General features: G+C 46.3%; 1 protein-coding gene across 1 annotated transcript in view; it reads left to right on the forward strand.

The window, feature by feature from the left end:
* The first annotated feature begins 807 nt into the window (after positions 1-807).
* FREM2 (FRAS1 related extracellular matrix 2) overlaps positions 808-14,347 on the forward strand; it is a 144,407-nt gene continuing 130,867 nt past the window's right edge. The window contains exons 1-2 of the mRNA XM_080376594.1: positions 808-7,908; positions 13,705-13,794. Coding sequence (XP_080232720.1) covers positions 2,751-7,908; positions 13,705-13,794 — 5,248 coding nt within the window. The 5' untranslated portion in view covers positions 808-2,750. The remainder of the gene's footprint in view (positions 7,909-13,704; positions 13,795-14,347) is intronic.

A 14,347-nucleotide genomic window follows, 5' to 3' on the forward strand; every position in this document is an offset into this window, starting at 1 on the left:
TAAGATATTTCTGTATCAGAGATGGGTCAATCCCATCTCTTTACTACTTTTATCTTGAATTTCTTTTTTTCAGTTAAGAATCTAAATCTCTCAAAAATTGATTGGTTGGAATGCCCTTCTCCAGTCATTTTCAACACAGATATTTAAAGAGTTATTCCTTCATCTAACAGATTTCTCTAACTCTCTTTACCCATTGAAAAGAGATGTCCCAGATACGATCTCTTGATAAACACCACAAAACATATTGGACTGAGTTTAACAAAGAAGAGATTGCTCCATTACAAACGTGGTTAAAACACATCATCATTAAAAAGAAAATATTTTAAAGGTACATGTTTACCTGCTATCCCTAATAGTCTAAAAACATTAAGAATTGAAAAAAAAAGCACACTTTTCATTAGATACTTCATTTTTTTTCTTCTGCTAGAACAACAGCAAAAAAAAGCTAGCTATTTGTAAGTGATTTATTACCCTTTTCACTAAGACTTTCTACACACACATGCATGTACGCACATAGACACATCGTTTGAGTGACAATCTCTGAAAAAGGGAATTTATTTTGAAAAAAAGGAAAATATTTATCTCTTTAAGAGAATAAATCAAAAGATTTCTGCTGAACATTGGTTGTGTAAAACTTCATTTTACTACAGCCTAAATTTGTAATCAAACTTAGGTGTTATGCATTTCTTTGGTAAGTTAAGCTATGCATGCCCATGCAGGCAGACATGCCTTCAAAACACCCCAATGCTACCTTAAATCTCTGTGTTGGGTCATTTGGTTTTGGTTGTTGGGTGGTTGGTGATTTATTTGTTTTAAAACAGAACACAGGATTTGACACTAGACCGTTATACCTGGGCAATTCCAACCACCCTATCCTGAATATTGTCATCTCTGACAAGAAGAGATATTCACACTACATTTGTGAAACTATGGGAGATCGTTGTTCCTGGCACTCAACTTTTTCTACTGAATTACCTTCCTTTGAGGCATAAATCAGACATTAACTTGCTGAAATCCAGGGTGAATGCCTCATAAGGGTAGAGAAATGGTATTAGCGTTGCTTAACTTACTCGGTATCTGACTACTAGAACTACAACCTCCTGCAGCAGCATCCAAGTCATAATTCAGTGTAGACTTGTTTAACAAAATAGCTTTCTGCAGTTTTCCACAGGTATGTCAGTAATAGAATATAAAAGTATCTCACAAATTACAACAATCCAGTTATGTAGAGCAGTTGTCCACTGATGTCCTCCTCCCCCAAACCAAGCTGAATTATTTGTTGGAATGAACACTGAGATGTAAACGTGGCTGACTGCCCACTTTTGAAATTCCAAATTCAGGTTTTTCATACAGAAAACAAGATCACCTGACGTAAAGTTGCTCCACCACTGAAGGGTAACGTCAAAGGTTATTTTAAAAGAAGGCATCACAAATTTGTACCAGGTCATTTCCAAACTGCCTTGGGTCACCTTTGAATCTGCCCCTTTTATAGTATTTTCTGATTTTCTGTTCTTAGAAACGTGTTTGGGGTTTTTTTGGTTGTTGTTTTGTTTTTGTTTTTTTTTCTTTTAAACAGACTCTGGTTCACATTTCATTAACAAGAAAGAATTTTAGCAGCTGTGAGACAAGATGAATAAAACCTCAGAGCCTGCCATTAGGGATTTTCAAAGGCAAGCAACTCCTGCAAGCTCAGGCTCTTATTAATACGCTTTTAACTGCAGACACAAGATGGCAGGAATACTGTGAAGCTTTTATTCACCAGTGCTGCGACTAGTCACCTCCGAGGAATGAAACTGGATATCAGCTAATGTATTTTGCCCCGGAGATATTTATCCGCCTTCTTTCTGGCGCGCAGCAGGGCGGTGGCGGCAGCAGGTCCCCCCGCCACCGCCCCCAGCCGCGGCCCCGGGGCGCTGCCCCTCGCGTCACCCGCCGCGCCATCCCTCGGGCACCTTTGTCCCCCCCCCCGGCCCCCGTTAACTCGGCTCGGCTCTGGGGCAACCCCGCTCCTGTTGCCCGCGGGAACCGGGCCACCGCCATCGCTGCCGGCCCGCGCCCGCCCGCCGCCCCGTACCCTGAGGGGTACGGAAGCCCCGAGCCCTCCCCGGCGGCCGCGGGGGGAACAGCCGCGCTCTAGCTCTGCCCCAGGAGCCGGGGACTGGAGGAGAGAGCGGGGAGGCTCCGTGCGGGGCAGGCGGGGAGTGGCGGTGCTCTCCCGCTGCCCCCCGGGGCTGGCGGAGGTGCGCTCCCACCGCCCTGCGCAAGCTGCACCGCCTTCTCCGCGACACGGGGGCTCTGGGCGATCCGCGGCGCCTCTCCCGCGGGGGCTGCCGGCAAGGCGAGCGGCGGCGCCCGCCTCCCCCTCCCGCCCCGTCCCCGCACAGCCAGCGCCGCGCCCGGCGCTCTGCCGGCGCCTTCTCCTCAACAACCTGTTGAGGGGTCGGTGGAGGGAGGGGGAGGCTGTCCCCCATCACCTTGCGTGATTGGCAACCCGCTCTGTCCAATCGCGCCAGCCGGCCTCTCCCCCCGCGGGTGCCTATTGGCCGTTCGGAGGTACCGGGCAGGACTTCGCGGCTCGCGGGGCTCCCCTCCGGAGTGGGGCGCGCTCCGCTCAGACCGCAGCGTGTGCGTGAGGCGAGCGGGTCGGGGAGGGCGGCGGCGCCGGCGGGAGCGCGGCCGCCACTCGGCCCCTGCGGAGCGCGCACGCCGCTGCCGGGGGCTCCCGGCGCTTCGCTCCGCCGGCAAGGACGATGCAGGCTCTCCCCGCCGCGCTGCGGCGGCTGCCGGCCGGCTGGCTGCTGCTGGCCGGCTGCCTCTGGCTGGGGGCGCCGGAGCCGCCGGCAGGCAGCGGCGCGGTCTCCTCGCCGTGGGCGCCGGAGGCGGCCGCCGTGGTGGTGGCCAACCGCGGGCTACGAGTGCCCCTGGGCCGCTCCGCCTGGCTGGACCCCGCGCGGGACCTGGTGCTGCAGGTGCAGCCGGGTGACCGGTGCCACCTCACCGTGCTGGACGAGGACCCGCTGTGGCAGCGGCCGGGCCGCCTGAGCCCCCGGCGCTTCCCCTGCGACTTCGGGGCCCGCGAGGTGCAGTACGCCCACCTGGGCGGCCGCAGCCCCGCGCGGGACCGCGTCCGCCTGCAGCTGCGCTACGACTCGCCGAGCCGCGCCCTGGTGCTGCCCCTGGTGCTGGAGGTGGAGGTGCTCTTCACCCAGCTGGAGATCGTCACCCGCAACCTGCCCCTCACCGTGGAGCGCCTGCGGGGCACCAGCAACCCGCTGGACGCCCGCAGCCTGGAGTTCGCCTTCGAGCCGGGCCGGCAGCGCTGCCGGGTGGGGCTGCTGCCGCCGCTGGCCGGGCTGCCCCGCTACGGAGAGATCCTCAACTACCCGGCGGCGGCGGCCGCGGCGACGCCGCCGGCCGCGGGTGGGGAGGCGGCGGGGGGCGGCCCGGTGCCCACCTCCATGTGGGACTGCGAGGAGTTCCTGCGCCTGGGGCTGCGCTACCGGCACACGGCGGCCGGCGGCTCCCCCAACCGCGACCTGGTGCCGCTGGTGGCGGAGCTGCGGGAGGCGGCGGGCGGCGGGACGCTGCTGAAGCGCGAGTACTTCCAGGTGCTGGTGCGTATCCGGGCCGGGACTGAGAACGTGGCCCCCAAACCCAGCTTCCTTGCCATGCTGATGATGGAGGTGGACCAGTTTGTCCTCACCGCCCTCACGCCCGACATGCTGTCAGCTGAGGATGCCGAGTCACCGCCGGACCTGCTGCTCTTCAACATCACCTCTCCCTTTGGCCCCGGTCAGGGCCACATGGTCAGCACAGACGACCGGAGCTTGCCTGTCTCCTCCTTCAGCCAGCGGGACGTGAGGGAGCTGCGCATCGCCTACCAGCCACCCACGGAAGACTCGGATCGGGAGCGGCTCTTTGAGCTCGAGCTGGAGGTACTGGATCCGGAGGGTGCTGCCTCAGAGCCTTTCGCCTTTGTAATTGTGGTGAAGCCCATGAACACCCTGGCACCTGTGGTGACCCGCAACACGGGCCTCGTGCTCTACGAGGGGCAGTCACGGCCTCTCTCAGGCCCGGGTCCCAGCCCCAACCTGGTGATCAGTGACGAGGATGACCTTGAACAGGTGCGGGTGAGTGTGGTGGCAGGGCTGAGACACGGCCACCTCACTCTCCTGCAGGACACCCCTGTGCCTGCTGCCCCTCGTAAACACTTCACAGTGGCTGAGCTGGCAGCAGGCCTGGTCATTTACCAGCATGACGGCAGTGAGTCTCCACTCAGTGACAACCTGGTGCTGCGGCTGGAAGATGGTGGCTCTCGCCACCGTGTTGAGTTCCTTTTCCCCATTACCCTGGTGCCCACCGATGACCAGCCGCCCCTACTCAATGCTAACACGGGGCTGGCCATGGCTGAGGGTGAAACAGTGCCCATCACCACCCGTGCTCTTAGTGCCACTGACATTGACTCGCAGGATGCCATCCTGCTCTTCACAGTGGAGTCTGGCCCCACTGCTGGGCAGCTCCTCCTCCGTCAAGCACAGCCACCTCCTGGCTGGGAGGAGGAGGAAGAAGATGAGGCCTTTTCTTGGAGGAGGGTGCAAGGTTTAGCGGGGAGCTCCCTAATCTATGAAAAGCCAGTAAGAGAGTGGCTGCAGCAGGACATTGTGGAAGGGCGTCTCTTTTACCACCACTTTGGGCCTCACAGCCCTGGCCCTGGGGTTGTGTTAGACCAATTCATCTTTAGAGTCCAGGATGACAATGACCCACCCAACCGCTCTGGGCCACAGACTTTTGTAATCCGAGTACATCCCATAGACAGGTTAGCCCCAGAGCTGCACAGTGGCAGCAGCCTGCACTTAATAGTTGCAGAACAGCAGGTGACCCCACTGCGGAGGAAGCACTTATGTTACACAGATCAGGATTCAGGGGACCGTGAACTTCGCTACACGATAACCCAGCCCCCCACTGACACTGACACTAACCACCCTCCAGATGTATATGGTGCCCGCCTGGGATCCCTCGTGCTGACTGAGGATCACTCTGTGGAAGTTACCCACTTCACCCAAGCCCAGATCAATCATCACAAGATCTCGTACCGTCCTCCGCAGGAAGAACTGGGGGTGGCTCCTCATTTGATTCAGTTTCAGTATCAAGTGCAAGATGCAGCTGGCAATGCAGCTGAAGGGACTTTCACCATCTACCTGCAACCTGTGGATAACCAGCCTCCTGAAATCACTAACACTGGCTTCACTTTGCCTGAGGGAGGCAGCCATGTTCTTAGTCCAACTGAGCTGGATGCCACTGACACAGACACTGAACTTGCCCATCTCAGATTTATCCTGACCCAGGCTCCTCGGTATGGCCAGTTGCAGCTTTCTGGGTACAGTTTGATTCCAGGAGGTGTCTTTGGCCTGGAGGATATCAGACAAGGGAGGGTGGTGTATGTGCACAGTGGAGCTGAGACCAACAGTGATACCTGCAAGCTTGATGTGACTGACGGTGTTCATTTTGTGCCAATCACACTGAAAATGAATGTGCACCCAGTTGATGATGAGGTTCCTACACTACGGTTGCCCCCAGGCACCCTTGGTTCCTACCTGGACGTGCTGGAGAATGGTGTGGCTGAAATCACCGCGAATGTCATTCAGGGTACAGATGAGGATACAGATGACTTAATGTTGACCTTCATTGTAGAGGATCCTCCTCAGCATGGGAACATCCTGGTCCAAGGGGTGCCAGCAGAGAAATTTTCCCAGAGAGATCTGCTGGATGGTGCTGTAGTATATGCTCACACTGGTGGTGAAATAGGCCTTCTGCCCAAAGAAGATACCTTCAACCTTACCTTGTCTGACCTATCTGAGGAGTGGAGCATCAGGGGCAATGTTGTTCAAGGAGTTTCAGTCTTGGTGACCATTCTTCCTGTTGACAGTCAAGCCCCAGAGATTTTTCTAGGGGAGCAGTTCAAGGTAATGGAAGGTGACAAACAGGTCATTACTCCTGCTCACCTCAGGGCTGAAGATGTGGATACTCCACGTGATGATATACTCTGCACCATTGTTGCTCAGCCCACATCTGGGTATGTAGAGAACATCTCTCCAGCCCCAGGATCTGAAAAATCCAGAGCAGGTGTGGCTATAAGTGCTTTTACTTTAAAAGACCTCCGTCAAAGGCATATTTTTTATGTCCAAAGTATACATAAGGGTGTAGAGCCTGTTGAAGACAGGTTTGCTTTCCGCTGTTCTGATGGCATTAACTTTTCCCAAAGGCACTTTTTCCCCATTGTCATTATGCCGATCAACGATGAAGAGCCTGAAATTTTTGTGCGAGAATTTGTTGTGATGGAAGGCATGAGCCTGGTTATTGATACCCCTATCCTTAATGCAGTTGATGCAGACATGCCTGCTGATGAGTTAATGTTCACAATCAGCAGGCTTCCCAGGCATGGCCACATTGTGAACCAGCTGGTCAATGGAACTGTCCTAGTGGAAAGTTTCACCTTGGATCAGGTAACAGAGAGCTCCAACATACTCTATGAGCACGATGACTCTGAGACAAAGGAGGACAGTTTTGAGGTGAAACTCACAGATGGTAAACATACTGTCAGGAAAACAGTACTCATCATGGTTATTCCTGTAGACGACGAGACACCCAGAATGGCCATCAATGATGGTTTGGAGATTGAAATAGGGGAAACTAAAACTATTCATAACAGAATATTGAAGGCTACTGACCTGGATTCTGAAGACAAAACCTTGACGTATATTATAAGATATGGGCCAGGGCAAGGCCTCTTACAGAGAATAAAGCCCTCAGGTGGAGTAGAGAATATCACCCTGGGGATGAACTTCACCCAAGAGGAAGTGGATAGAAACTTAATTCAATATATGCATTTTGGCCGAGAAGGAATTCGTGATCTCATCAAGTTTGATGTGACAGATGGAATAAATCCTCTCATTGACCGCTACTTTTATGTGACAATAGGTAGCATTGATATTGTCTTTCCAGATGTAATCAGCAAAGGAGTTTCTTTGAAGGAAGGAGGGAAGGTAACCCTTACTACTGATTTGCTTAGCACCAGTGACCTTAATAGTCCAGATGAGAACTTAGTTTTCACTATCACCAGAGCACCTGTTCGTGGTCATCTTGAATGTACAGATGAGCCTGGGGTACCCATCTCCACTTTTACTCAACTCCTATTAGCAGGCAATAAAGTCTATTACATTCACACTTCAGAAGATGAGGTGAAAATGGACAGCTTTGAGTTTGAGGTGACTGATGGCTATAACCCTGTATTTCGTACTTTCAGAATTTCTATCAGTGATGTGGACAATAAGAAACCTGTTGTCACAATCCATAACCTGGTGGTGACTGAAAATGAATACAAACTGATAACCCCTTTTGAACTGACTGCAGAAGACAGAGATACACCCGATGCTTTGCTAAAATTTATCATCACGCAAATACCAGTTCATGGTCAGATCATGTTTAATAACTCCAAACCAGTCACCACCTTCACTAAACAAGATCTAAATGAAAATCTAATCAGCTACAAACATGATGGGACAGAATCAATTGAGGATAGCTTCTCTTTCACTGTTACAGATGGCACTCATACTGATTTCTATGTCTTCCCCAACACTGTGTTTGAAACAAGGAAACCTCAGACTATGAAGATTCGAGTAATGGCTGTGGACAACAGTGTACCTCAAATTGTAATAAATAAGGGTGCTCACACTCTCCGTCTTCTGGCCACAGGTCACATCGGGTTTCAGATTACCAACAAGGTGCTCAGAGTGGAAGACAGGGACAGTTTACACATTACCCTTAAGATCAGAATAACAGAGGCTCCACGCCATGGCTTCCTGATCCACCTGGGGAAAGGCAACCATAGCATCAGCCAGTTCACCCAAGGTATTACAATACAATGCAATGCTTTCTTTAGATCCCTGGAAACATGCTTTTTCATGCTAAACTCTATAATAATTGATGGGAGAAACTTTCCAACAGTGAGCTTATTTATAATGGCTTTATTACTTTTTATTTCTGTTTATTGTTTATTATTTATTGTGTCTGTGACAGCTTTAAATAGGAAAGGGGGTCTACTGGATAAACACTGAATGAAGGAGCATCTTCGCTTTGCAGAGCTTACAGTCCAAATAACTGTGATTTGGACTTCCTGTCAGTGATAGAAGTTTGTATAACAGCATTGGGCTGCACATGGTTCCAGATCTTTAGAGGCTGAGTGCCTTCTTTAAACAGTTTTATTTAGAAAATGCTATGGGAGTGGCCAAGCTATTCTTAACTAATGGTCATACCATGGTATTAGTTGCTATACAGTCTGAGCACACTTAACTGTAAAAGCAAAATCATTTCCCAAACATGAGGAAATAATATATTATGAGTGCATTTGTTGCCTTAATTACACAAATCTTAACCACAAAACGTTTGTGGTAAATTAAAATGTAATGTAAATGTTTTACAGTTATGTCAGTGGTACTTACTTTTTACATGGAACTAAAATGCTAGGTGGTATAAGTAGGATGAAAACCACACATGCCGTATGTTCTGAAATAAAGCCTCAACACAAGGCTATGAGGTAACCTAAAAAAGGAAGCATTAACTGTTCTCCAGGGAATTTTCTGTGTTACTTTGCAGTGAGTTAATAGCTTGTTAATTAACAATGAAATTAAATTTCTTGGAGCCTTCTGCAGCTGTGGACTGTGGAGACAGCACAACAGCATAGAGACTCAAAGTTAAAGGGGCTCAGACAGGCTGGGCTGTGTAGGTGGTAAGGCTAGAGGTGAATGCTTGTAGTTGGCTGTATTTCATTTCACAGAGCCCATACTGGCATGTGTCCCGTGTTACAGTCTTGGCTGTAGTGATGTTCTTGTCAGATATACTAAATGTTGCAAACAGGCCTGATGAGCTTTTGAATGGCTGGGTTGCCCTGAGGTTTGCAGTGTCAGTGCAAAAAAGAGGTGGAGGAGGGACTAAACCATGTCTAAGCTTTGGGAACCACCACAGCTCCTTAAATGTAAGGCTTCAGTAGTGAACTGTGAGTAGTATCAAGAATATTGTCAGAATAAGTGAGAAACAGAAGAGAATGGGAGTAAGCAAGTAAAGAGATTATCACTTCTTTAGTGGGTTTCTCTTAACATTGGAGAACATAGAATTATTGAGTGGGTATTTCTTGAAAGCAGACTGATGCATAGCACAGTGATATCCCATTTTTTTCACGGAGGCAGGGCACTCAGGATAGGTACATATTCTGTTCTTTTTTGTGCCATGTGGCCAGGCATACATTTTTAGCCAGATGACCAAACTGAAGTTGCTACTTGGCTTTCAATTGGCAGTCTGACCATGTGGCATGCTCACTGACCTGCATGCAGGCTTTCTTAATATCCCAGGACTGCCTGAGCTGGGTGAAAAGCCTGCAAACCCTTAGGGAAAAATTGTTTTTAAAGCTAGTGAAGATTCCCACAAAGTGATATAACTTCACTGGTTCCCTGACAGTACTGGCATAAGCACTTGTAATTTCTGTTATGAGTGTTTTTAAGAAATACAGATTTTTTCAATAATTTTGTCCTTTGGCCTCTATGAGTGAATACCTCATGAGTATCTGTGTGTTATTTCTGTGGTATCTCTTTTCTCAACTTCCTGAATGCTTTTTATAATGTTTTGTATTTTATGAAGCAAACATATAAAAATGTCTTAGGAATGCAGGGCCAAGCATTTGAAGGAGAAGAGGTGTCTGGAAAGGCTGTGTGAAAGGCAGAAAGCATCAGGCTCATGCAGGAATAATACATCTGCCGAGGACAGGAAAAGAGAACTTGCTGGAAGTCATAGAGCAACTTGGGAGTGAAAGTCAGGGATCTTTCCCTGCACTGTCTTTTCCTTTCCCTTTTTCCTCAGATGCTGTCTTGTCTGCAGCTGCTTTGGGTATGGGAGAGGTTGTGAGTGGCAGGGAGACTGAAATACTTGGCTGAACCTAGAAGGCTACAGTTTTGAGAAGTAATGTGTGACACAGAGGTCATATGTAGACTAAGCTGCATACTTAAAGCTCTCTGGGCGTAGTTCACTATTGTCCCTCACCTTGTGGCCCACTACCATTAATGTGCAAAGCACTGTCAAATCCAGAGTAGTGAATTTATGCATATTTCATGCTTCTGCTATGCTGAAACAAATAATTACCTATTATTGTTCATGACAGGAATAAACAAGACCAGTTTTGTCATATTCTTAATGTTCCTAATGTAAGTGCAGATTTTGCAACCAGCCATGAGTAGTAGTGTTGACTTTTGGATGCTCCTGTATTGATTGTTGGACCTGCTGTTATACACTTTATTTTTATGTTTTTATGTCCTCCCTTTTTAAGGGTTCTGTGCTGCCATGCAGGGCAACTTCTTACAAAATGCTGAATAGTTCCAGTTTTGTTAACGTGCGGGTCATGATAGGGCTTGTAAAACATCATTACAGTCCTCCAATTTATGTTGGAAGGGACCTCTGGAGGTCGTTTGTCCAAGCTTTACTGAAAACTGGGCCAGCTTTGAAGTCATGTAAATGAGGCTGTTCAGGGTCACATGCAGATCAATTTTGAAAGCTGCTCAATAGTTTGTGAGGTCCATCCTAATACTCTACCACCTCACACTCCAGTTCCTTGGATTTGGGTATGTGGTTGTATGAACAGGCAGCCTGACCACTTTGAGCAAGATAACATTGATGAAACAAGATTCATTGTGTGCAAGTAGCTTAAGCGGTTTGTTTTTTCAGATTGCCTGTAACTGAGAGGGCAGAGTGATTGTTTAGCAAACAGCTTTCTGCCTCATGCTTGAGATTAATTTTCAGTATCTGCCTAGTGCTAGAAAGGAAATTAGCCTAGCTTGCCAGATGAGCTAAAAGCCTCCAGTCAAAGTGCGGTTGTGCACAATATAGTATGTCCAGGAGATTTGTTGTGTATTTTGTTCAGGAACAACCAGTGCGGATCTTTCTAATTAATATACATCAAATACTTCTGCCACAAGTAGGTAATCTTTTGCTTGTGAGGCTCATAGAGTTGATTTGGATTGCTCAAAGGGGTTATTAGAGTGTGGAAGAATTAACTTCTTGATAAAAGGTCCCTGGATTCTGCAAATAGTTGGTGCTTTTTATTCTTTTCTATTTAATTGTTAAAATAATCTGAATAAGAGACAGGCAAGTGACAGTAGCAAAATAAAATATTCTTAAAATGCATTAAGCAGTTTCTAAGTTTATTCAAGTACTACCTGAAAACAGCACTTTTAATTCATTATTATTTCTTTGTGCTTTGTATGTACAATTTGGTGATAGTAAATGCAGAGAAAACGTAAAGAAAAACACTTGCCACATGGTAATTTCTAGTCTAGCGCTGTCCTAGGGCAAAAATATACACAAAGAATAGTGTGCATGCATAATCATACTGCGCTCACCTCTGCAAGTCAGGACTGGAATTTTTTCATAGCAGATATTCATTAAGATTAGATAATTTGTTTAAAAGTAGGGAAAGTCTGTTAGGGAACTACAAAGTCTTTCACATTTAAAAACCTTCAGTGGTATATAACAAGTAGGTAGGTAGCTGATGTCACAAAGTGTGATGGACTGCAGAGCACTGTTTTGGGAGGCCCCAGTCCCACATGAGTAGGTTTGTAAGGGCCAGGTCACATCCCACAGCTCTGCAGGTGTGCTGAGGGAAGGTGGCAGGGAAGGAGTAGTGGAGAGTAAGGATCTGCCTTGGCAATAATATAGCTTGGTTGATGTATCAGCATTCCATGTAGCCTCCTGAGGCCAAAGGTATCCACATGGCTACTCCTGCCAAATACACAAGCCAAATCACTTGCAAGCGGTGATTTTATTCAACATTCACTCCTGATAATGCTTTTTATCATCTTTGTTAGGCAAGTGTTTTCAGAGAGGCAAGTGAACTATGTTGTGAAGTGCATTTGTTTCTTAAATAATATATAGTAATGTATGTAGCCTTTAATAATCACATCAGTTTTACAGAATTTTAAATTATAAACCCCAGTGTAGTGGAAATAATTGTGGAGTTTTTTTTAAACTGAAAATTATGTTGGATGGATTTCAAAATTATGTTGGAGAATTCCAATATCAGATGAATATTTAGCAGGCACTGTAGTTATACAGTAATGAATTATGCTTACAACTAGACAAATTTTAATATAACTAGCATAACGTAATCAACTGTGAAAGAAGAGCATAGAATTGCTCAAGTGACTCTGAACATATTCTTAATGAACAGAAAACAGGTCATTCCTTTGCAATTCTTTTGACAAAATTAAGATGTTTGGATGACAAGGGGCTTTTTTTGATGAGGTGGCCCTGGTCCTGCAAACACTGGCTCAAGTACTTATCTTTATGTGTGTTGGAACCATGGATTTTGATAAGGCTACCCACATGGGCAGAGCTGAGTATTTGTGCAAGTGTTTGCAGGATGAAAGATTTATTTGCTCCACTGGCATGAAGAGGCATTTGCGTCCTCTTTATAGCCCCATGAATTTTTGATCTTTAACTTTCAAACATTTATGGAAGAGATTCTTCAGTGACATATATTTCCTGATAATGCTCTTAACTTGTTTGCCCTGGAAGATGTCTGGCTACTTTTGGAACTGAGGATTTTGAGGAGCTTTAACAAAAGTGCTTTTGGCTTCTTTTTACTAATGCATCTGGCTAACATGGGAGGAGAACTTGGGTGGTACTTCAGCTCTACTTGAATGCTATTAATTTCTTTCACTTTTTCTTAAAATGTGTGTCAGACATGGATTTTTACCAACAACAGTCTTTCAAAGGAAGTGACAAAAATTGGTTTTCATTTCTCACCACTACTCAATAAAACCAAAAAAACACAATAGTAATATTTCTTTACCTTTTACATACTTTCTTTGCTGTAATTGATGATTCAGAATTGTGCACTGAAGTTTTTCTTGCTGAAGTCTTGTCTGTCTGATTGCATCTGTTTGGGTTCTTAAAACTGCTGATCACACTAAATGTTTGAGCACTATTTATGATGGTTCATATAGATTATATGCCATGTCCTTTGAAAACATGCTGATAAGGAAGGATGGTCTGGTGGAGAGAGCATTTTTGTGGAAAACTAAAGAGACTGAGTTCTCTCTATAGCAGAATGTATAGAGATATCCTATCCTAGAGGTAGACTACATGACAGAAATAATCTAGTTCTAGGGGTGGGAGGGAGGGGTTGTGTGAACTAATTTGTCTTGTCTCTTGAATGAAGGGTAGAAATTAACATAGAAGATACCCTGTGTTTTGCTCTTGTTTCACCCACAGTTTTTCTGTGACCTCTACAGTACTTCTCAGGCTGAAGAAGGACAGAATCAATATCTTAGTGGAAATACACCTCTGTTTAAGAAAATGCACCACTAAAAATATGAAATAGTTCTGACTATTGATCTATGTCTTTACGTTTCCTTTCAGTTCTTTCTGTAAATACATCTTAAAAGAAAGAGGGCACTGGGAAGGGGGAAGTAAAGGGAGGGAGAATGAATGGTGTCTGTAAAACTTCAGTGCTGTTAGTACTGAAATTCCTGAGCTCTGCTAAAGAGCCTTGGTGCCTCTCTGGTGAAGCTAAACTATTTAATACATGTCAAGTTTTTCTATAAAAACAATTTCCTATCTTCAGCATTTAAAATAACATATAATTTTCCTGACTCTTTCCAGCTGATATTGATGATATGAAGATATGCTATGTTTTACGAGGGAGTGACAATGCCACCAGTGACAGTTTTCATTTCATGGTTGAAGACGGTGGTGAGTACTCATAAGATCTGTGCTTTTGTTGTTCTTGAAAGAGTTTAAGTATACTCTGGGAGTTTAAGAACATTGAGTCTAATAAAGGGAAGTCCAAGTTACCTCTTGGAATATGAGTTTTGTTATGACTTTCCCATGTTGTGACCTGTTCCTTGTCTTGATTACAGAGGTGTTGGTAAAATGGCAGTTACGTCTAATGAAAAAACACTCAACCTACTCTAGCAAGGAAGGGAAATTGTCTAAGTCTACTCAGATACCTGGGCTTTCTGTAGTTTTACCTTTGTATTCCATGTCCAGGCTCTTTACATAGAAATTCTCATAAGTTTTTTATCTTGAGAAACTTTCTAAGTTTTGATTTGCAGTTACCGTTGCCTACCTTTTTAAAGGTTCCAGCTATAAGCTATTCATATGGATACATTGTCTGTAATATACATGTTGCATAGAGTTCAAGTTGTGATTCTACCTCCTTAACATAACAGAATCCTCAATGGCTTGTCAAAGATCTTTGTCAGTTGACTGATGTGATGTGTCCTGACTAATATTATTTTTTAGG

This window comes from Falco punctatus, assembly GCF_963210335.1.
Source record: "Falco punctatus genome assembly, chromosome: 2".
NCBI classification, from domain to species: Eukaryota; Metazoa; Chordata; class Aves; order Falconiformes; family Falconidae; genus Falco; species Falco punctatus.